Raw genomic sequence first — 25266 nt, forward strand, 5'->3', positions numbered from 1 at the left:
CTATTATCTCATATATAGGCTCAAATTTACCAGTCACAGCTTATCTGAGTGAGCTGAGCTCATGGCAACCGACAGTGGCTTCAAAGCCACCTTATCTTTTATTGACTATGTACGGTGTATGTGCTTTACACAACAAGAAGCATTTCTTTTATTCGTTGGAACCATGGCTAGGGCTAGAAGTGAGCAGGTTATAGCAATAAATGGAGAAAAAGAAACTGGACTGACTTGTGCAGCATGTAGCACCACCAAACAGTAGCGGCAGGCTGGTGTGGCAACCCTGGAAATTTGAAATTATGGTAACCGAAATTAGTGCCGGATTACTGATAGAACCAGGTTACTGATTGCTGGATTAGTGATGGCCAACCTGTACACAATAGTGATAAGAGGAGAGATGTCTTTATGAGGTGATGTCACTATATGAAATAAAACTTATGGAAAGAGTAATAATGTATAGTTTATATATTGTGATATTTCAGTATTACTCCAGTATTTATTTTTCAGTAACTCTGTTTACATTTTGTCTTTATGAAAACAGTCCAAACCTTTCCCAGTGGCTCAGTATGGTGGACGTTTCACAGTCACTATGTTACCAGGAGATGGTATTGGCCCAGAAATGATGGGCTATGTTCAAAATATCTTTAGGTAAGAAGCTTAGCATTTGTAATTCTTGCTGTAGTTTAGAATACAGTACTGCATTTGTAATTTGGTGTATAGTTTTTATATAATAGAAAGTATGTGCCATTATTCACAATAAGAATACTGACACCTCTAAATCCAATGAAAAATTTACTCATTTCATATGATTGTCTATTAGAGGTATTTGTCCTATATTGTATTTAACTATTGATTTCAATGTGCAGATATGCAGGTGTACCTGTTGACTTTGAAGTGATTCAGATAACAAAAAACTCAACAGATGATGAATTTGAAAATGCTATGATCTGTATTAGAAGGAATGGTGTTGCTTTAAAAGGTTAGTTATATTACATGTTATTGCTTCCTTCCACATTATTGATTGACAACTTTTAAGAATTTAACACATCATAATTCATTGAAACAATGTTTTAAATTCTGTGCTATCACCTAAATGACTGAGATGTGTAATGTGTGTGTTTTCTTCTTTATCATAAACATTTGATTTAATAAACTAAACAAAGTTTATAGCATTTATTACTCTTGGTAGTCACGTTATGAGTTATCCTAAGTAACAATTTTCTTATATTATTATATCACTCAGTTATCAATAAAAGCTCTTTTCCAAATTACACCATATCATCTTGCCAGTTACATTGCATGCTCTCATTTTCCAGCACAAAATCCCATGTACAGTAGTTTTTCCTTATGCTCCATATTCTAAGTTTTTTCTATACCATACTGAAGAAGATAATAAAGAAGGAGCACTGCGGCAGGTCTACTGGCCCATCCGAGGCAGGTTCTTCTCTAACCATACAAAGTACAGTTTTTTTTTTCCAACAAACTGGCTGTATCTCACTGAGGCAGGGTGACCTAAAAAGAAAAACAAAAGTTTTAAAAAGAAAAACAATGTATTTCTTTTTAAATTTTGTTGTAATTTATACAAGAGAAAGGGTCACAAGCCCCTTTCCTCCCAGCATTTTAGTTGCCTCTTATGACACACATGGCTTATGGAGGAAGAATTTTGTTCCATTGTATATACATACAGTATTACTGTTCAGTGTCTGAATCATGCAGGCCATTTCGTATGTTGTTTTAGGCCGTCTCCCTCCGAGGCGGTGTGACCCAAAAAGAAAGAAAATCCCCAAATAGAAAATACTTTCATCATCATTCAACTCTTTCACCTCACTCACACACAATCACTGTTTTTGCAGAGGTGCTCAGAACACAACAGCTTAGAAGCATATACATATAAAGATACACAACATATCCCTCCAAACTGCCAATATCCCGAACCCCTCCTTTAGAGTGCAGGCATTGTACTTCCCATTTCCAGGACTCAAGTCCGGCTATATAAAAATAACCGGTTTCCCTGAATCCCTTCACTAAATATTACCCTGCTCACACTCCAACAGATCGTCAGGTCCCAAATACCATTCGTCTCCATTCACTCCTATCGAACACGCTCACGCACGCCTGCGTGCATGTGTGAGTGAGGTTCAAGTGCTGAATGATGACGAAAGCGTCTTCTGTACCAGGGCTTGTAACATACAAAACAGCAAATTTAAGCAAAATACAATGTGTAGTAGTCCTTTACATATACTGCTTCCAATAAATTCAACAATTCATAGATTTTGCTTATCTCTGTTCCATGTAAAAAACTGAACTTTTGCAGTTTCACTGGTCATTTTCATGTGTACCAGTTGACTAACACCCAAGTACCTATTTTACTGATAGGTGAAAATGGACAACAGGTGTCTTAAGGAAACGCATCCTAATGTTTCCACCTGTACTGGGGATCGACCCCCAGGCCTCAGTGTGTGAGCTGAGTGCGCTACCAACAGAGCTATGGGACACCGTAGACAAAATCTGGAATATTGTTTGGTGGGCATGTCTTTGTGTCAGTTTTCCATCGTTTTGCCCTTCACAAGTGCATTTCTTCCCAAATCCTATAAATCTGACTACTGCTGTTATGCTCATATTTCAATCATTATTCTGCACCCCACTATTATGCATCACAGTTCCTAAGTGCAAAGGAGATACAGAGTAGAAAAGTGGAAACATAATACATGCTTGCTCATGGTGAGAAAATAGCCACTGTTGGAAGACATTATGATACTGATGAATAGCTATGCACCATCCTCATCAAGGTATATATTGTATGTATCTGCAATACTGTACACAGTACTGTATATTAAAATTTCATTTTAATGTGTACAGATCAGTATAACACAAATGTTAATGGTACAATATTCACTATTTCTGCACTTGATGGGACCTCTAGAAATGCTTCCTCCATGAATATTGAAAGAATCTGTATACTTGTCATAGTACAGATCTTTCTCTCTTATACCATTTTTCCTGTGTGTGCTCATTTCTTTCCATGGTTGATGTGTTTACGTCATCCTTTTGCCCTCTGTTGGCTTTGCATCTATTATGCTTTAGAATTGTTCACACTTTCCATAACACTTCCTTTCCTATGCAGTAACCTTATTTACTGATGACTTCACTGCAAGACGCCACATGTCTTGATCGCTTACTCCAGAAAAAGTTTGATGTTTGGTTGTTTTATCCATGACAACCTTATTTTTTTTTGCCATCAGTAAATAAAAGTAATCTCTTAAAATGTAAAATTACTTTTTTGCTCTTTCACAGAAATCCTGCGGAGAACCCTTTAAAAGTGGGTAAAATATTAATGATAATTTTTGTATATTAGATAAAGTGGTAAAATAGTATACTGTTCTTAAAATATGAGTTGATAAAATTATTTAAAGTACTTAAATACTGTAAATAAATATTTAAAATGCCATCTGATCAACCTATTTTTTTTTTCATAGAGTATCAAGACCTGCATGTATGTTTTTTGGATTGTTGGTATCACTTTCCATAATTCCTATTTACATCACTTTCCATAATTCCTATTTACATCACTTTCCATATTCCTGTTTGCGTCGCTTTTCACAATTACTGGAGCAATTGTTACACATATGTCTTAACTTATTGTTGGTATGGTATACCATTATTATATTCACACTGTTGGACATTGCAACACAATGGTACCTAGATACAGAAGTATCTTTGACATCCTTATTGCATAACCACTAATTACAAAGGAGAAAGATTGGATTTGAGGGGGATCTTATCATGTGCCAGTTGGCTTGCTACAATACTTCCCAGGCTTGCATTCTTGTTTCTACTAGTGGGCCCCACCTCTTCAGTCATCATTCAAGATTTTCTGCATCTCACCTATGGCAGTATACAAGTCTTTATTCTCATACTTCAGCTTTACATTGTTCCAGATTATGGAGCTGAATTCTTCTCCAGGCTGAGGATGATAAACTGATAACATAATTTTTACACCACTGCTTCATTTCTCCTCTGTTGTGTAGGTGAAACATTTAGGAATAAAGATACCTAATAATTGCATGTGTGTCTTTTTTAACTAATGCACAAGTTGTTCAGTAAAACAATATCAGAAACTATAGAAAATACCAAAATGATAGGTCAAAGGATAATGAGAGCCATAATTACATATCAGAAGCATGCAAAACACTATCAATATATAAGTTTAAAAGGAGGAAAGCTTTCTTTCTCTTGCGCTGTCACCCACCCCCAATCTTATCTATAATCCCTTTCACAACATTCCCTCATCTCCCCACCCTTATATTCCTATCCCTGTATCCTCACACCCTACATTCCACACCTCAATATCCACCACCCCTATATACCTTACCCAATATTCCCTTTTCCTACATCCCCTTTCCCTATATCCCCTTTCTGTATATCCCCTTTCCCTATATCCCCTTTCCCTATATCCTCTTTCCCTATATCCCCTTTCCCTATATCCTCCTTTCCCTATATCATTCCTGTCCCAACAGTCTGCACCTGTTTCTCAGCTTCCAGACTCCGCCTTACACCCCCATCTAATTAATAAAAAACAGAAACAGGAGGCTAAAAGTATTGGAAAAAGTTCGGTAGAAGGAAGAGATGCAGATGACCTTTATTGTTAAATATATAGACTGAAGAATTCTAAACAGAAAAGAAATACAGTGGACCCCCGGTTAACGATATTTTTTCATTCCAGAAGTATGTTCAGGTGCCAGTACTGACCGAATTTGTTCCCATAAGGAATATTGTGAAGTAGATTAGTCCATTTCAGACCCCCAAATATACACGTACAAATGCGCTTACATAAATACACTTACATAATTGGTCGCATTGGGAGGTGATCGTTAAGCGGGGGTCCACTGTAATTCATTAAGAATAAATATACAAGTATTTTAACAGTCTTTAACATTCCCTTACCAGGAAGCATCGAGAGCAAATATGGGAATGCTTCAAGTGGTTCTCGTAATGCGACACTGCGCACACAGTTGGATCTCTTTGCTAATGTTTTGCACTGTAAAACATATCCTTCTATCCAGTCTCGACATAGCGATGTGGATATAATTATCATCCGTGAAAACACTGAAGGAGAGTATTCCATGCTAGAGCATGAGGTAAAATCTTTATTTATTACAGTTTTGATAAATCATTTTCAGGAATTGCCTTTTGACAGTACAATATTTTATGACAAGACCAGCATTGCTACTTAGTTCAGCTTGAGGAAATGATTATATGCACTGTATGACATAATTCTCTTGATTTTTTTTATTGTTTGTGGAAACAATAATGAGGAGATAGAGGGAGAATGGTATTTTTCACCATATTAGGAAATTCTCAGTGTTAACTTTGCAACCACCAATTGGTAGACTTGAGAACTCTTTAATTTCTTAATCTCAAAACACATAGTGCCCTGTCTGTACATTTCTGCTGTATTTAATTCCCAGTATGCCAATATGTATTCTCCCTTAATTCCATAATATACTAATATCCAAACCAGTATTAACAGTTCTTTAGTAAATGCTTCAAGGCTTATTTGAGAGTCTTGTTTACTGATAAGCATGCAGATTAAGTAGAATAATGTAAACTTTCAAGTACATGTTGTCTATAGCACTGACCTGGTCTACTGTTTTTTGAAACATTGTTCACATACAGAACTAACTTAGCTATTACTGTATTTTATAGTAGCTTATGCCTTCAGTTCAGTTAACCCATTCAGGGTCCTTGCCGTAGATCTAATGCTTTACGTTCAGGGTCCAAACCGTAGATCTACACCATGAGCTCAGCTCTCTCTGATAAGCTGTGAGTGGTAAATTTGGGCCTAGATATGAAAGAATACATCTATGTGGTATGTGTGCACCACATAAAACAAATCCTGCAGCACACAGTGTATAATGAGAGAAAAAAAAACTGAGACCATGATTTTCGATTAAAACAGCGGCTTTGCAGTGTTTTTCGTATGTTTTTTATAGTTGTATTTGTGATTTCTTGGTCTCATTTGATAGATTGGAAAACATATTACAGAAATAGAGATTATTTTGATTGGTTTTAGCACTGGAAATGGCTTGAAACTGAGCTCAACATAGCGGAAATGTAAAATTTTTGCCGATGTTCAAGAGTAAACAAACGACCTCACATGTCTAATACACACCAGCTGGTGGGTCTGATATACATTCACAAATGTGGTGATGATATTTATACAATCATTACAATATTGCATAACAGTAAATCTTCTATTTTTTTATTTGAATAAAAATTCATTATGTTAATAAAAAATCAAAATGGAATTCATTTGTAAAGCCTCGAAACGTAACTAATGAACAGAGGAAATGTTAGTTTAGTGCCAGGAATACCTACATTGTTTATTCTGGACCCTATTTTGAAATTGGAATATTTTGAACTTTGTGTTAAATTGGCCAAATTACCAATTTCCGATCACTTTATTTTGTAGTTGAAACAGTTGACTTGGCAATTTCTTGTGCTCAATCGATAGAATAGAAGTAATACTAGTGAAATAGCTAAGAAATTGGTCGACTGGAATAATGTAATTGGCCTAAAATGGGAGTCAAAGTCGGCAAAATCGCCGATTCGTAAATAAGCTTAATTTGCAACTTTTTTCATTGTTTATACTTTCATCAACATGCCAGCTAATCTAGCCTGCACCATAAGTTATCTTGAATTTATTGAGTAGCAAAGGCTATGTTATCTGCAGATATTTATGTCCTTCCACCAATTTCAAAATTCATATTATCATGAATTTTTTTTTAACACGCTGGCCGCTTCCCATCGAGGCAGGATGACCCCCCCCCCCCCCAAAAAAAAAATGAAAAAAAAAATACTTTCACCATTTTTTTTTTTTTTTCAACAAGTCGGCCGTCTCCCACCGAGGCAGGGTGACCCAGAAAAAGAAAAATCCCCAAAAAGAAAATACTTTCATCATCATTCAACACTTTCACCACAATCGCACATTATCACTGTTTTTGCAGAGGTGCTCAGAATACAACAGTTCAGAAGCATACACATATAAAGATACACAACATATCCCTCCAAACTGCCAATATCCCAAACCCCTCCTTTAAAGTGCAGGCATTGTACTTCCCATTTCCAGGACTCGAGTCCAACTATATGAAAATAACCGGTTTCCCTGAATCCCTTCACTAAATATTACCCTGCTCACACTCCAACAGATCGTCAGGTCCCAAGTACCATTCGTCTCCATTCACTCCTATCTAACACACTCAGGCACGCTTGCTGGAAGTCCAAGCCCCTTGCCCACAAAACCTCCTTTACCCCCTCTCTCCAACCCTTTCGAGGACGACCCCTACCCCGCCTTCCTTCCCCTATAGATTTATATGCTTTCCATGTCATTCTACTTTGATCCATTCTCTCTAAATGACCAAACCACCTCAACAACCCCTCTTCTGCCCTCTGACTAATACTTTTATTAACTCCACACCTTTTCCTAATTTCCACACTCCGAATTTTCTGCATAATATTTACACCACACATTGCCCTTAAACAGGACATCTCCACTGCCTCCAACCATCTCCTCGCTGCTGCATTTACCACCCAAGCTTCACACCCATATAAGAGTGTTGGTACCACTGTACTTTCATACATTCCCTTCTTTGCCTCCATAGATAACGTTTTTTGACTCCACATATACCTCAACGCACCACTAACCTTTTTTCCCTCATCAATTCTATGATTAACCTCATCCTTCATAAATCCATCCGCCGACACGTCAACTCCCAAGTATCTGAAAACATTCACTTCTTCCATACTCCTCCTCCCCAATTTGATATCCAAATTTTCTTTATCTAAGTCATTTGACACCCTCATCACCTTACTCTTTTCTATGTTCACTTTCAACTTTCTACCTTTACACACATTCACAAACTCATCCACTAACCTTTGCAATTTTTCTTTAGAATCTCCCATAAGCACAGTATCATCAGCAAAAAGTAACTGTGTCAATTCCCATTTTGAATTTGATTCCCCAAAATTTAATCCCACCCCTCTCCCGAACACCCTAGCATTTACTTCCTTTACAACCCCATCTATGAATATATTAAACAACCATGGTGACATTACACATCCCTGTCTAAGACCTAATTTAACTGGGAAGTAGTCTCCCTCTCTTCTACACACCCTAACCTGAGCCTCACTATCCTCATAAAAACTCTTTACAGCATTTAATAACTTACCACCTATTCCATATACTTGCAACATCTGCCACATTGCTCCTCTATCCACTCTATCATATGCCTTTTCTAAATCCGTAAATGCAATAAAAACTTCCCTACCTTTATCTAAATACTGTTCACATATATGCTTCAATGTAAACACTTGATCTACACATCCCCTACCCACTCTGAAACCTCCTTGCTCATCCGCAATCCTACATTCTGTCTTACCTCTAATTCTTTCAATTATAACCCTACCGTACACTTTTCCTGGTATACTCAGTAAACTTATTCCTCTATAATTTTTACCTTCTCTTTTGTCCCCTTTCCCTTTATATAAAGGGACTATACATTCTCTCCGCCAATCCCTAGGTACCTTCCCCTCTTTCATACATTTATTAAACAAAAGTACCAACCACTCCAACACTATATCCCCCCCTGCTTTTAACATTTCTATCATAATCCCATCAGTTCCAGCTGCTTTACCCCCTTTCATTTTACGTAATGCCTCACATACCTCCCCCACACTTACATCCTGCTCTTCTTCACTCCTAAAAGATGGTATACCTCCCTGACCAGTGCATGAAATTGGTCAGTGAGGTATACCATCTTTTAGGAGTGAAGAAGAGCAGGATGTAAGTGTGGGGGAGGTACGTGAGGCATTACGTAAAATGAAAGGGGGTAAAGCAGCTGGAACTGATGGGATCATGACAGAAATGTTATAGCAGGGGGGATATAGTGTTGGAGTGGTTGGTACTTTTGTTTATTCACACATAATCACTGTCTTTGCAGAGGTGCACAGATATGACAGGTCAAATGTCACTCCAAACAGCCAATTTCCCCAAACCCTTCCTTTAAAGTGCAGGCATTGTACTTCCCACCTCCAGGACTCAAGTCCAGCTAACCAGTTTTCCTGAATCTCTTCACAAAATATTACCCTGTTTATACTTTAACAGCTCATCAGGTCCCAAAAACCATTCAGCTCCATTCACTCATATTTAACACGCTCACACATGCATGCTGTATGAAAACTGTTTTGGATTAATGAAGTTCAATGGGCTGTTTTCAGTTCAGATATAGATCATTTGATAAAGCTCTGTTACTACCCCTCTACAGTAACTTTTTCTTTCATGACTTTTTATGAGAATTTTCCTTCCTTGAGCTAGCCTTGTGTATAATCCTAAACTATTTAAATAAAGCACTTTAATATTGTTTGAATAGACTTGAATGTGTGGAAATAAAGATTGCCTCAATAAAGTGAAAAATATGAAAGGACTGAAACAGAAAAAGACAAAGTGTCAGAAGTAAGGAAACACAGATAACCCGCACATAGTAGAGGGGAGCTTACGACGATGTTTCGGTCTGACTTGAACCATTTACAAAGTCACACAGTGTGACTTTGTAAATGGTCCAAGTCGGACCGAAACGCCATTGTATACTCCTCTCTTCTATGTGTGGGTTATTTGTGTATCATTCCAGTCACAGTATTGTGCCTTTTTTTTTGTTATTTAAGTAAGGAAAATGAAGAATAGAAACACATTAATGTGTTAGTTACAATGACAGTGTAGATGAGTGCTGGCTTCATTGTAAAAAAATTTTTCCTGGCATTGGTGTATCATATGCATAAATTTTTATATAGACTGGTGTTTAGATGCATGTGTAATTTGTTTGTATTTTTGGGGAATACATCAGTCAAAGAATGTGAACTTTATTCACAACACCCATTTTCATTGGAGTTCCCATGCTTGAAATTTGTTTATTTCTAATTATTCTTGTTTACAAGTGTCAGTGTTAACTAGACCACAGCAGTAATATGAAAAATTAAACATAAGGCAACTTAAAGTCAAATATTTTGCTGCATTTATTGAAATATTGGTTTTCCCCATGACTTTAAAAACCTCATTGAAGCCTTTCCCTATAATGTTAGGATTTTCTTATCCCACCTCTGAACATATTTTAAAAAGTGTATGTATTCTGCCTTTCCTCCCTCCTCCACCCCATGACTACTTTTTTTTTTTTGGGGGGGGGAGGGAAACTAGAGCCAGTGCATCTAATAAATAAAATTCTCTTGGCAGCTTGTGCTTGCTTTTGTAATAATTTGGTTTTCTAATAGGTTATCAGTAAGTTATATATTATGTAGGTAGGTATATGGAATAGGTGGTAAGTTACTAAATGCTGTAAAGAGTTTTTATGAGGATAGTGAGGCTCAGGTTAGGGTGTGTAGAAGAGAGGGAGACTACTTCCCGGTAAAAGTAGGTCTTAGACAGGGATGTGTAATATCACCATGGTTGTTTAATATATTTATAGATGGGGTTGTAAAAGAAGTAAATGCTAGGGTGTTCGGGAGAGGGGTGGGATTAAATTATGGGGAATTAAATACAAAATGGGAAGTGACAATTACTTTGTGCTGATGATACTGTGCTTATGGGAGATTCTAAAGAAAAATTGCAAAGGTTAGTGGACGAATTTGGGAGTGTGTTTAAAGGTAGAAAGTTGAAAGTGAACATAGAAAAGAGTAAGGTGATGAGGGTATCAAATGATTTAGATAAAAATTTGGATATCAAATTGGGGAGGAGGAGTATGGAAGAAGTGAATGTTTTGAGATATTTGGGAGTTGACGTGTCGGCGGATGGATTTATGAAGGATGAGGTTAATCATAGAATTGATGAAGGAAAAAAGGTGAGTGGTGCATTGAGGTATATATGGAGGCAAAAAATGTTATCTATGGAGGCAAAGAAGGGAATGTATGAAAGTATAGTAGTACCAACACTCTTATATGGGTGTGAAGCTTGGGTTGTAAATGCTGCAGCGAGGAGGCGGTTGGAGGCAGTGGAGATGTCCTGTCTAAGGGCAATGTGTGGTGTAGATATTATGCAGAAAATTCAGTGTGTGGAAATTAGGAGAAGGTGTGGTGTTAATAAAAGTGTTAGAGGGCTGAAGAGGGTTTGTTGAGGTGATTTGGTCATTTAGAGAGAATGGATCAAAGTAGAATGACATGGAGAGCATGTAAATCTGTAGGGGAAGGAAGGCGGGGTAGGGGTCGTCCTCAAAAAGGTTGGAGGGAGGGGATAAAGGAGGTGTTGTGGGCGAGGGGTTTGGACTTCCAGCAAGCGTGCGTGAGCGTGTTAGATAGGAGTGAATGGAGACGAATGGTATTTGGGACCTGACGAGCTGTTGGAGTGTGAGCAGGGTAATATTTAGTGAAGGGATTCAGGGAAACCTGTTATTTTATATAACTGGACTTGAGTCCTGGAAATGGGAAGTACAATGCCTGCACTCTAAGGGAGGGGTTTGGGATATTGGCAGTTTGGAGGGATATACACCTACCATCCGACTTACAACCTGCTCGACTTACGACCACTCGACTTACGACCGTGTTTTTTATGCCAAATTTCTGGGAAATAAACAACTATTTGTGTTGTACACAGTGTTTATCCTAAACCTTACAGTATAAAATACAGTACTAACAACATAAAAATAAAGTAAAACATGAAATACCAAAATAAAACAATAAAATAGTCATTACAAAAATGTTTTGTTGATATTCAGTAGTAAAGTTTGACTTATGACCATTTTGACTTATGACTGATTTCTCGGAACCGAACTCGGTCGTAAGTCGGATGGTAGGTGTACTATTGTGCATTTTTATATGTATATACTTCTAAACGGTTGTATTCTGGGCACCTCTGCAAAAACAGTAATTATGTGTGAGTGAGGTGAAATTGTTGAATGATGATGAAAGTATTTTCTTTTTGGGGATTTTCTTTCTTTTTGGGTCACCCTGCCTCGGTGGGAGATGGCTGACTTGTTGAAAAAAAAAAAAGGTAGACATATGCTATATAGTGTGAGGATCACTTAGATTTTTTCTGTACTTTATACAGTTTTTTTAAAGCCAGTTAGCACCTGTGCATTTTCCAACATTCTGTTATTAAGCTAGAAAGATAAGTGAAATAAGGATATGCAGTACATTAAATGAGAATAAAAACACTGTAGTATATAACCTAATATAATTACAGAATGTGAAGGGTGTCATTGAGAGTATGAAGATAATTACTAGGAAGGGCTCAGAGCGAATTGCAAGATATGCTTTTGAATATGCTATCAGGCATGGTCGCAAGAAGGTCACTGCTGTTCATAAAGCAAACATCATGTAAGTTTAGTTTTCCCAAAAGGGAAAGCATGCAGCATTTATGATTTTTATTTATCTTCCATATTAATGATGAAGAAGCTCTAAACCTGTAATTGTCACACAATCAAACCACAGTACGGATGGGGTTAGAACCCACAACAAGTGTTGTTATGATTTTGTGAGTCATTGTCACACAATGCCTGGGAAACAGAATAAGACTTGATCTGAGAAAGAGGAGGGTTATTTCAATTCCTTGGATCAAGAGTCCATTGGAATCAAGGTCCCCTTGAATGGCAACATTTTTAAACATGATTACTTACTCCATTAAATCATTGTAGCCTAGGCTGGTACTTAAATAGAAATCAAGAATCTCTAATTGAGAGAGTGGCCAGGGAAAATGAACAATTTGTGATTGGCTTCTTCAGAAGAGAGCTGAGAGATTAGAAGAGAGGATAAAATATGGATTGACAAAGCCAGTTTTATCAGGAGTATTTATATTCCATTTCATGATTTCAGTAATTTGGAAGGAAAAGTAAAAGTTTATTTGATGTTATCTGTAGACATATTTTCTCGGATGTTAAAGCTTGTGAACTAGATTATTTTTGTATTTAAAAGCGCTAAATATGTCCACAAAGATATTGAAGATAGCCACCCTTTCAAGGATAAACTTTCCCTGAAGAAATAAGTTGTCAAAAATATATGGTATATAGAGTAAATTTGTATTTCCAAATGTTTTTCAAATTATAAATATCTTCAGTATCTCCTTGTATGTACAGTAATTTTTTCTCGCACCATTCACCCATCTGAGCCTTTTCAGAGAAAGATTCAGATTCTCTACTGCCAGATACATGGAATACATTTTAATTAAGGTGATAATGGTTTACTTGGTTCCCTACTCAAATTTTCTCACTAAACATTTCTATAACATGTTGAAGTTGTTTTTATTACTATTGGCACACCTTCAATAGTTATAATTACAAAATAAAATTAGTTTTTATATTTTACCAGGAAATTATCTGATGGGCTCTTTCTGGAAACATGTCGCAGCATAGCCAAAGAATATCCGGAAATAGAATTCAGCGACATGATTGTTGACAACACCTGCATGCAACTAGTAGCCAGACCCCAACAGTTTGATGTCATGGTGATGCCCAATCTGTATGGTAATGTAGTGTCTAATGTTGTGTGTGGACTTGTGGGTGGACCGGGATTACTCTCAGGACGAAATTATGGAGAGCATGTGAGTTATGCCATTATTCATTGTATTCACTATTTTGTTTTTACTTTCGTACAAATTATAGTTAGATATAGAGAGTGCTTTATGTTGGTTAACCTGTCTGACACTTTATATAGCCAATAACCTATATTCTTTATGAAAAAAAAAATGGTTTCTGCAGAATTTTATCCTGCCAAGGGTTACAGATTGTTACAACTGTTTGCTTTCTTAGATACCCCATCTTTAAATTCCTTTATTCATAATTTATATCCCAGTCTACATCAGAAGATAATGTTCATATATGAATACACTTGTAAATAGACTTGGACTTGAAAAATAGACTAGTGCTTATTATCTTATACTTCATAATAAACAGTTGCAATATTATTTTTCCACATTCTTGATCATGACTTTTTCATGCTTCTGTTTATATTTAGTCATGCTTATTTTATTTTTTTAGTTTTTAACATTGACTGTTTCCCAAAAATTTAGGGTGACCTAAAGAAAACATTTAATACCTTCTTCGTGTCTAGTTATTTATTACAGTACTGGAAAAGGTTTAACAAGTACCTGGCCTCTTATAGGTAAGGATGTCTAACCTGCTTCCCCACATTTATTTACAGTAAAACCTCTGTTGGATGAATTGTGGATTTATTAGACAATATCGATGGCCATACAGCATCTAAAACCAGCAGACAATGCTTATTAATTTCCGAATTGTTCATTGTTCTTATAGTGCGCTGGGTAAATTAAATTGTCCATTAGTGTTAAGACCATGGCAAAGCAATCTCATCATTCAAATTTAACAATCTACATAAAGAGACACCCCCTTTATCCTATAAGTCTGTAGAAAGAATGTTTAGCAGCACTCTAATTTGAATTTGTATGAAATTAATTATGTACTGACAAAATACATGTTCAATATAATTCCTTTTAATAAAATCTTTTTGGAAATTTGTAACAAATTTTTTTACAGAAATTCAGTATCTATTTAAATTTTTCAGTTTGCAGTATTTGAACCAGGAACACGCAATACTGGAGCATCAGTGGCAGGCCGCAACATTGCTAATCCAGTAGCCATGTTGAATTCTGCATGTGATATGCTAGAACACTTGGATCTTCAATCCCATGCTGACCTGATTCGAGATGCTATTGACAGAACACTGAATGTGGACAAGATTCATACTGCTGGTTAGTAGCTAATCAGTTTACGTTATGATGATTTATTCCGTATTCCCAAATAGGTTCACACACAAAGGCTTCTACAGAATGTTAGCATTTACCAACAAGAGTATTCAACACTCATTTTAGAATGAAAATATACAGTATGTCAAAGGAAGAACATAAGTATTGAGAGTTCTGCAGTAGACCTGCTGGTCAGTGTAAGGTAGGTCCTTCTCAAATCCATCCCTAATCACACGTGTATTTGTTTAACCTATTTTTCAGAACTGCTTAAGGAGTTAGCTTCAGTGACTACATAGCAGATTGTTCCACTCGTGTACAACTATATTGCTAAACAGTACAGTGTACCCCCGGTTTTCATAATCAATCTGTTCCAGAGAGAGTGACTAAACCCAAATCTGATGAATTCTGAATTAATTTTCCCCATAAGAAATAATGGAAATCCAATTAATCCATTTCAGACACCCAAAAGTATTAAAAAAATTGTTTTCTACGTGAAATATACATTTAGTGAAGGGATTCAAGGAAACCGGTTATTTTTATATAGCCGGACTTGAGTCCTGGAAATGGGAAGTACAATGCCTGCACTTTAAAGGAGGGGTTTGGGATATTGGCAGTTTGGAGGGATATGTTGTGTATCTTTATATGTATATGCTTCTAAACTGTTGTATTCTGAGCACCTCTGCAAAAACAGTGATAATGTGTGAGTGAGGTGAAAGTGTTGAATGATGATGATGAAAGTATTTTCTTTTTGGGGATTTTCTTTCTTTTTGGGTCACCCTGCCTCGGTGGGAGACAGCCAACTTGTTGGAAAAAAAATCACACCTGTGTTTTTTGAAGATATGGTGATGTATGGAAGACGGGAGGAGGAAATGGAAAGGAAGGAGTAGTGTACAATTGTTTGGAAGGGGAATCCCCTTCCATAAAGACTTCAGGTACCAAGTCTTTATCCTGGGTTACTTCCCTTCTTTGTTTTTTTAATGTCACTAGGACCAGCTTGAGAGTCACTGGAGCCCTGTCACTCAAAAAAGTGTTCCAGAGAGGTCTGTTTCTGGCATATGTTAGAAATTGTGTTGGGAGACAGGACAAGATAGTCATTCAATACGACACTAATATCAGCTCTACAGCTTATTTATCTAGCACAATTCATCTAATATGACATAAATAATACTAATAACATAGAAACATGATATATACTCTAGAATGAATAGAAAATTGCATTAAGAATGTCATGAGTGGTGGTGTGTTTGGTGTTGGGTGTATAAGGGCCACTGAAAGATGATCCTTACATAATGGTGGTGAAGGCGGCAGGAAGAGGCAGCAGAGGCGGCGGTGTTAGTCAGTAGCCCTATATACCTCCAACAACAATGGAGTCAGTTTTGTGCTGTCCTTTTTCTATCAATTAATCACTTAACTTACTTGCTACACTGTTAATGGTATACTTAATTGCTGGCTGGCACTATAACCTTTATCGACTCCTGCTGCTTTAGTATTATACATATTGCAGAATCACTAAAAAAGGCATATTCTCCCCTCTCTCTCAGCCCTCTACCAAAGGGTTGCCTGGCACTACCAACTTTCTTTGGGCCTATGGTGGTTTATTTAGCAGTTGCAAGCACTAGAAAGAATGGAATAATACAAAATATATTGTATGAACATGTGGGATTATCCTCACTGGCTGATAAAGAATGGCACACTGGCTGTACATGGAGTGTCAGGACCGCTCAGGCTGTGCGGACACATTCCAGACGAGTGACTTATACAGAGTTCAGTGACGATCACTGAGCCAATATTTTGACAAAAAACATTACTTATTCTGAATATGTATTACGTATTCCGATGACGACGTAATCCGGGAGTCCAGTGTACTTTCATAAATCCTTTCTAAATCTGAATTTATCCACTTCAGTCCATTCCTAGCTTTTTGATTAGATACTTGTAGCACCATATTTATATCCTTTCTCAAAGCCTGTTTTCCACTTGTATACACAATTATATCTTCCCCCCTCACTCAATATCTTTCAAAAGAGCATAGTTTCAGGGATTAATTTTGTTCTCTGTATGTTTTCCACTGCACATATTGCACATCCATTCAATAGTATGAAAACCAAAATTGAGCTGTATAATCCAAGTAAGGTCTTATATTTTAGCTGTAAAATAACCTGGGACTCCTCTTATTTATACTTCTTGATATAAATCCACATACTCTGTTGTATTGCACAAGCTGAAATGCTGCTGCTGTCTTGGTTTCAAATATCTGTTTACCATAGCTTGAAGTCTTTTTAAACATTTTGCATGATCAAGCACTGTATCACTTAGTCTATTAGAGTTATTTTCATTTTCAAGGATCAGGACTTTTGCACTTTTCCACACTGAAATGCACCTGCCACTTTTCGATCATATTAGCTTGTCCAAATCTTCTTGAAGTTCAGTGGTATCATGCTTTGAATATATTATTCAGCCTATTTTTGTATTGTAATTGTTTACTTTGTTGCTTTTATTTCCTTGTTAAGGTCATTAATGTAATACACAAATATCCCTCACGTAGGAGACTGAAACTTATGATTACATTTGCTTTGGTCAGTTTTGGACCATTAACTAGTCACACAGACTAGTTAATGGTCCATGTCAGACTGAAATATCATCTTAGGTTTCTCCTATGTGCAGGTTATTTGTGTATTGTTCCAGTCATGGTATTGTGTTTTTTGTGTCTTTAATGTAAATTATTAACATCAAAGGCCCAAAGCTAATCCTTGTGGAATGCTATTTGTGACTTGTCCCCATTCTGATATCACCCCATTTTATGCAAACTGCTTCTTATTGGTCAACCATGCCTCGATCTATGAGAGAATTTTTTCCTGTGATACTATGTTCTGCTCCTCTCTTTAATCCAAGTAAACAACATTGTTGTCTTCACCATGCTCCACTGACACAAATGCTTTACTGAAGGAGGCAGTAAATTTATCAGTTCCTCTTGTGAATGAGTGTTGGGACTTACAAATCAAATTATGCCCATCAAGGTGGCTTATTAGATCAGCTTATTATTTATTATATATTACAAGTTGAGTATCCCTTATCTGAAATGCCTGGGGCCAGAAGTGTCTCAGATTTTGCAGTTTTTCAGATTTGGGAATGCAGTGGAACCTCAAATTTCGAACTTAATCTGTTCCAGGAGCTAGTTCTAAATTCGAAAAGTTTGAAAAGCGAAGCAATTTTTCCCAAAAGAAATAATGGAAATACAATTAATCCATTGCAGAAACCAAAAAATATTCACAAAAAAAAAAAAACATTTTATAGAGATTAATTAGTTTTACATACAACAAATATTGTGTACAATTATGTATTAATAAATTTAAATAAACATATAAAATAACATTTTTACTTGCCTTTATTGAAGATTGATGATGGCATCTGGAAGATAGGGAGGAGGAGAGAGGGAGTTGGGGTTAGTGTTTGGAAGGGGAATCCCCCTCCATAAGGACTTTAGGTATCAAAGCCCTCTCTGGGATTACTTACCTTCTGTGTCTTTTAATGCCACTAGGATCAGCTTGAGAGTCACTGGACCCCTGTCTCACAAAATAACTGTCCACAGTCCTCTGTTTCTGGCACCTCTTTAAGATTCCCCTAAAATGGGACATGGTTCTGTCACTGAACTTGTTGCAGAGATGGCTTGTTTCTGCTTGCTCAGGGTGGTACTTCTCCACAAACATTTGGACGTCATTCCACTTGGCGCAAATCTCCTTAATCTTTGAATTGGCATGCAACTTCCTTGCCTTTTCACAAATAATCATCTCTGAAACACTATCACCTGCCATCTCTTTATCCTTGATCCACACCAGCAGGAACTTCTCAACCAGATTGATTGTCTGTGGTCTTGTTTTGGTTAGCATATTAACACCTTTTGCAACATCAGCTTCCTTGATTTGTTCTTTCTTTGCCAGGAGAGAAGCAATGGTTGACTTGTTTTTCCCATACATCCTGGCAAGCTCAACAAGTTTACATCACTCTCATACTTCTGTATTATTTCCTTCTTCACATCTATGGTGTTTCTCACTTTCTTTACCACAGGGGTACCACTAGCAAGTTTCTTTGGGCTCATGGTAGCTTATTTCACAGTCCCACACGCACTAAACACAATGAATTAATCGTAAAATGTTTGAATGAGTTAGGTAGTAGGTTGGTAGACAGCAACCACCGAGGGGGGACTACCATCCTGCCAAGTGAGTGTGAAACGAAAGCCTGTAATTGTTTTACATGATGGTAGGATTGCTGGTGTCTTTTGTCTGTCTCATAAATATGCAAGATTACAGGTACATCTTGCTACTTCTACTTACATTTAGGTCACACTACACATACATGTACAAGCATATATATTGTTGAATTAGACACACGTACAACTCTTGGGTATCTTTATTGAGGAAACGTTTTGCCACACAGTGGCTTCATCAGTCCATACAAAGGAGAAACTTGAAGAACAGGAGGAGAATGAGGTAATCAGTCCCTCAGCCTTGAGTCGATGTGGTCAGTCCATCAATCTTGAATAGAATACGGCATATGAGCGGAGAAGCAATCCTGTCAGACACTGCAACTTCTTGGGATCTTAATACTTGGGAATTCTTCACTTGCCTAACCCTTGGGCATGACCTACTTCCACATTAGACAAATGTGACACCACCTACGACTGCTGCCCCTCACCCGTCTACGGTTTATAAGCTGCTTCTCCGCTCATATGCCATATTCTTTGCAAGATTGATGGACTGACCACATCGACTCAAGGCTGAGGGACTGATTACCTCATTCTCCTCCTGTTCTTCAAGTTTCTCCTTTGTATGGACTGATGAAGCCACTGTGTGGCAAAACGTTTCCTCAATAAAGATACCCAAGAGTTGCACATGTGTCTAATTCAACAACATGTCGGTTCTCTGAACCATTCATCTACAAGCATATATATACACACCCCTCTGGGTTTTCTGCTATTTTCTTTCTAGTTCTTGTTCTTGTTTATTTCCTCTTATCTCCATGGGGAAGTGGAACAGAATTCTTCCTCTGTAAGCCATGCGTGTTTAAGAGGCGACTAAAATGCCGGGAGCAAGGGGCTAGTAACCCCTTCTCCTGTATAAATTACTAAATTTGAAAAGAGAAACTTTTGTTTTTCTTTTTGGACCACCCTGCCTCAGTGGGATGCGGCCAGTTTGTTGAAAGAAAAGATGTTTGAATGAGATTGCAAGTTAGTGTTCACTCAAGCATCAACAAAGCCAGACTGGCTCACGGCGCCTGCACGGGGACACGGACAGAGCAGGCTGGCGGACAGGTCCGGTACCCGGCGGTTCAAAAAAAGGGGCGAGTTCGATAATGGGGACAAAGTTGATTCGAAAAAAGCGGTCGATTTTTTGAAGAGTTCGATAAGCGATACGTTCGAAATTTGAGGTTCCACTGTATAATGAGATATCTTGGAGATGGGACCTAGGTCTAAACATGAAATTCATTTATATTTAATATACAGCTTATACACAAAGTCTAAAGGTAGTTTTATACAATATTTTTTGTAATAAAAACAATGTTTTTAATAAAAAACCTGTGCAATGCCTAGGATTTGGCTTCCAGTTTTTGGATTTTTGAATTTCTGAATTTTGAGTAAGGGATAATCAATCTCTATAATAACTTGCCTTCTATTGAGATCAGGCTTATTGGGTGGTAATTTGATAGCGTGAACTTATCTCCTGGTTTGAGATACTGTATAAAGAAGATTAACCCTTTCAGTGTTGAGACCTCTGATCTGTGTTGGAAAATGAAAAAAAAAAATATATATTTTTTGTTACGAAATGATAGACTTTTCCTGATGTTAATGACACCAAAAGTATGAAATTTGATGGAAAACTTATGAAATTACGCTCTCGTGAACTTTGCGATCTTGGCGATATTTATGCATTGGTGATTTCACCCAGTTTGAGCCCTATTTTTTACCCAATTCCACTATTCCAGTTGACTAAAATCGTAGCTATTTCGCTAGAACTCCATTTGTTCTATCGATTGAGTACAAGACATTGCCCATTTACCGATTTCAGCTACCCAACGAAGTGATCAGATATTGGTGGTTTGGCCAATTTCACAAATTTCAAAAGTGGCCAATTTCAAAATAGGGTCCAGAATAAACAAGGCAGACATTCCTAGCACTAAAATAACATTTTCTCTGTTCATTAGTCACATTTCCAGGCCCCACTTATATTACTCTTGCTTTCCATTTTGAATTTTTATTCTCACAAAAAATAGAAGATTTACTGTTATGCAGACTACTGCATTATTATAATAATTGTATAAATAATATTGACCCATTTATGACTGCACATTAGACCAGCCAGTTGGACACATATTGGACAGTGATGTCATTTGTTTACTCTTGAACATTGGCAAATATCGAACATTTCTGTTACTTTGAGCTCAATTTCAAGGTACTTTTCATCGTGAAACCAATCAAAATCATCTTTTATTCTGTTAAATGAGACCAAGAGAACGAGAATACAACCATAAATACCATACGAAAATACACTGCAAAGCCGCTGTTTTAAATGAAAAACACTGTCAAGAGTTTTTTTTCTCATGCACTGCGTGCTGCAGGATTTTTTTTATACTGCGCACACTGACCATGCAGACCCATTCTTTCATATGTAGGCCTACCAGTTTTCTTCCACCAGATCTGAAGGAGCTAGAATTTTGGCGTATTACCGGACCGACACTGGCTCTCAAGCCATAATATTACGGGACCGACACTGAAAGGGTTAAAAATAGAAATGGGACAATACCAAAATTTTTGCTGATACTAATACTCAATTTTAAGCTGAAACTGATGCCATCGAAATTAGCTGATACCTGCTGGTACTGATATCATTAAAATTAGCCAGTACCCTCCAATACTGATACTCAGTTTTAAGCCAGTATCACTGCCATCAAAATTAGGTAACATCACTAATACCAGTACTTTGGCACTACCCTATTCAAAAAGCATTTTTACTGCTGCATTTTTTCTGCAGTATTCCTGCCTCTTGTCTACATTTTCATGTGTTCATTCTTTACCCCACATCCCCTAGCTAGACTTAAATATCAGTTTAATAATAATTGATACAGTAATTGATTTATAATTTTTGTTTATACACAGATCTGGGTGGACAAGCAACTAGTTTAGATGTTGTTCAGAACATCATTCATGTGATCCAAGCCAACACCAAGGATAGCAGTTGGTAATTTTTTCCTACTTCTCCAGTTGCTTCTTTTGCTCATGTCAGCTTGTAAGTTTTTACTTATAGCTTTAGTCTATACTCTTATAAAAAATATGCCTAATGTTGGCCAGTATTTTTTTTTTTTCATAGCTTCAGTAGGTCTGTAAGTGACAAATATAAATTTCTTATTTTCTTTTTTGGCTTGACTAAGGCTTTGCATATCAAAACAGTAATGTATATTTTGTTAAAATTATTAAGTAATAATGTTACAGTAATAGTAGTAGGCAAATAATGTACTGTCTACTGTCTAGGCTATCTGTATTCTGAATACTATATACTTGTAGTTGATATCTCAAACTTCTTTTTAATTTCTAACATACTATTTTCTTATTTTCACCATTGTTCATTGTCATTTATACAGTTAAAAATTTCCTGCAAATAATATAATTCCTGCAAATAGTACAGTAGTCCCCCCAAATTCACAGGGGTTATTTGGAAACTGCGAATTCTGGACGCGGTTAAAAAAAATTCCTATAAATGCCTATTTTTATAGTTTAAACCCTAAATATGCTCCCAAAACCCTTGAATTTAATTTCAAACTCAGCTTTATACATCACCCTTAACCCTTAAACTGTCCAAACTTAGATCTACGTTCACATGCGTAGTGCTCCGAACGTAAATCTACATTTCTTTTTATGTGCTTTCAAGTGGAGAAAATAAAGGTCGGAGCAATACGCATGTAAACGTACTGTAATTCATGTTCTCTGGTATACTGCAATTCATGCAACCTCATTTTCTTTGGTATACGTATGGTAAAAATATGGAAATTTTGCAGAATTTACGTTAATATTTATGTTACAAAATTATTAAATTATAGTTTTTCTTAATATTTAGCATTCAGATGCATAAAACCAAAAAAAAATTCAGCAGATTTGCGGGGATTTCCGCAAACAATTATTAGTTAGGTTCTAAGGAAAAATCCTCAAATTAGTATTCGGTTGTCTTCTGAAGTATTGGACCAAGACTGCTGTTCAGAAGAAAACAGGACGATCTTGAAAAGATAATTTCGTAATTCAGATACTTAAGACAATCAGCAATATCGTACCTCCCCCCCCCCCTATATTAGTCCGATAATTAGAGGGTTCACTGTACTCACATTTTGCTAGAGGAAAATTCACCCACTTCTTTTTATGGTAGCTTGTAGAATTCATGAAGAGAAGCATTGACATCTTTATCACCTGCCCCCTTTAGAATTCTCTATTTGGCTTAAGGAGACTACAGTATATATTTATACTTAGTTAATTTGAACACCACAGGAAAAGTGCCAAATTTTATTTCAGGGAGAGGCTGAGGGATTTTTTTTTATAGATTTCATTGGTGAATTGGTCACCTTAAGTTTCATAAACCAGTTTTGCAACATTTGCAGAGGTCTCATTTGGAGGTGAATTACAATTACATACTGTATATAAATATTGTTTCAAACAGTTTTTTTTTTATTTGTATGTTCTTAGAATTTATAGGGTATAAAACAAAATAAATTATTATTAATTATAATAATATTGAGATTATTTTACTCACCTTTATCAAATGAGTAACCATATATTAATATATTTATGAAAATAAGAAAAAATTTTGGAGTGAGTTAAACAAGTTAAGAAAGTGTAGGGAACGAAAGGATTTGTAAGTTTAAAACAGAGGAGGGGAGTTAGTAGATGGGGAGATGGAGGTTTTGGGTAGATGGCAAGAATATTTTGAGGAACTTTTAAATGTCGACGAAGAAAGGGAGGCGGTAATTTCATGCACTGGCCAGGGAGGTATACCATCTTTTAGGAGTGAAGAAGAGCAGGATGTGAGTGTGGGGGAGGTGAGTGAGGCATTACGTAGAATGAAAGGGGGTAAAGCAGCTGGAACTGACAGAATCATGACAGTAATGTTAAAAGCAGGGGGAGGGGATATAGTGTTGGAATGGTTGGTATTTTTGTTTAATAAATGTATGAAAGAGAGGAAGGTACCTAGGGATTGGCAGAGAGCATGTATAGTCCATTCATATAAAGGGAAGAGGGACAAAAGAGATTGTAAAAATTATAGAGGAATAAGTTTACTGAGTATACCAGGAAAAGTGTACGGTAGTGTTATTATTGAAAGAGTTAGAGGTAAGACAGGATGTAGGATTGCAGATGAGCAAGGAGGTTTTAGAGTGGGTAGGGGATGTGTAGATCAAGTGTTTACATTGAAGCAGATATGTGAACAGTATTTAGATAAAGGTAGGGAAGTTTTTATTGCATTTATAGATTTAGAAAAGGCATATGATAGAGTGGATAGGGGAGCAATGTGGCAGATGTTGCAAGTATGTACATGCATATGGAATAGGTAGTGAGATACTAAATGCTGTAAAGAGTTTTTATGAGGATAGGCTCAGGTTAGGGTGTATAGAAGAGAGGGAGACTACTTCCCGGTAAAAGTAGGTCTTAGACAGGGATGTGTAATATCACCATGGTTGTTTAATATATTTATAGATGGGGTTGTAATAGAAGTAAATGTCAGGGTGTTCGGGAGTGGAGTGGGATTAAATTATGGGGAATCAAATACAAAATGGGAATTGACACAGTTACTTTTTGCTGATAATGCTGTGCTTATGGGAGATTCTAAAGAAAAATTGCAAAGGTTAGTGGATGAGTTTGGGAGTGTGTGTAAAGGTAGAAAGTTGAAAGTGAACGTAGAAAAGAGTAAGGTGATGAGGGTATCAAATGATTTAGATAAAGAAAAATTAGATATCAAATTGGGGAGGAGGATTATGGAAGAAGTGAATGTTTTCAGATATTTGGGAGTTGACGTGTCAGCGGATGGATTTATGAAGGATGAGGTTAATAATAGAATTGATGAAGGAAAAAAGGCAAGTGGTGTGTTGAGGTATATGTGGAGACAAAAAACATAATCTATGGAGGCAAAGAAGGGAATGTATGAAAGTATAGTACCAACACTCTTATGTGGGTGTGAAGCTTGGGTTGTAAATGCTGCAGCGAGGAGGAGGTTGGAGGCAGTGGAGATGTCCTGTCTAAGGGCAATGTGTGGTGTAAATATTATGCAGAAAATTCGGAGTGTGGAAATTAGGAGAAGGTGAGGAGCTAATAAAAGTATTAAATCAGAGGGCTGAAGAGGGGTTATTGAGGTGGTTTGGTCATTTAGAGAGAATGAATAAAAGTAGAATGACATGGAGAACGTCTGTAGAGGAAGGAAGGCGGGGTAGGGGTTGTCCTCGAAAAGGTTGGAGGGAGGGGGTAAAGGAGGTTTTGTGGGTGACAGGCTTGGACTTCCAGCAAGCGT

General features: G+C 36.9%; 1 protein-coding gene and 1 long non-coding RNA gene across 3 annotated transcripts in view; one reads left to right on the forward strand and one right to left on the reverse strand.

The window, feature by feature from the left end:
- The window catches only part of LOC128689916 (Isocitrate dehydrogenase (NAD(+)) 3 non-catalytic subunit gamma), a 93006-nt gene that overhangs the window by 15571 nt on the left and 52169 nt on the right, over nucleotides 1–25266 (forward strand). The window contains exons 3-9 of one of the 2 annotated variants that reach the window (XM_070084311.1): nucleotides 536–642; nucleotides 861–973; nucleotides 4942–5132; nucleotides 12218–12351; nucleotides 13339–13570; nucleotides 14551–14737; nucleotides 21882–22011. In XM_070084311.1, coding sequence (XP_069940412.1) covers nucleotides 536–642; nucleotides 861–973; nucleotides 4942–5132; nucleotides 12218–12351; nucleotides 13339–13570; nucleotides 14551–14737; nucleotides 21882–21967 — 1050 coding nt within the window. In that variant the 3' untranslated portion in view covers nucleotides 21968–22011. The remainder of the gene's footprint in view (nucleotides 1–535; nucleotides 643–860; nucleotides 974–4941; nucleotides 5133–12217; nucleotides 12352–13338; nucleotides 13571–14550; nucleotides 14738–21881; nucleotides 22012–25266) is intronic. The other variant, XM_070084321.1, reaches the window with a different exon arrangement.
- The window catches only part of LOC128689927 (uncharacterized), a 33402-nt gene continuing 8590 nt past the window's right edge, over nucleotides 455–25266 (reverse strand). Inside the window, exon 2 of the long non-coding RNA XR_011391909.1 lies at nucleotides 455–1506. This is a non-coding gene — a long non-coding RNA (uncharacterized lncRNA). The remainder of the gene's footprint in view (nucleotides 1507–25266) is intronic.

The sequence above is a fragment of the Cherax quadricarinatus genome, chromosome 1 (assembly GCF_038502225.1).
Source record: "Cherax quadricarinatus isolate ZL_2023a chromosome 1, ASM3850222v1, whole genome shotgun sequence".
In the NCBI taxonomy this organism is placed as follows: domain Eukaryota; kingdom Metazoa; phylum Arthropoda; class Malacostraca; order Decapoda; family Parastacidae; genus Cherax; species Cherax quadricarinatus.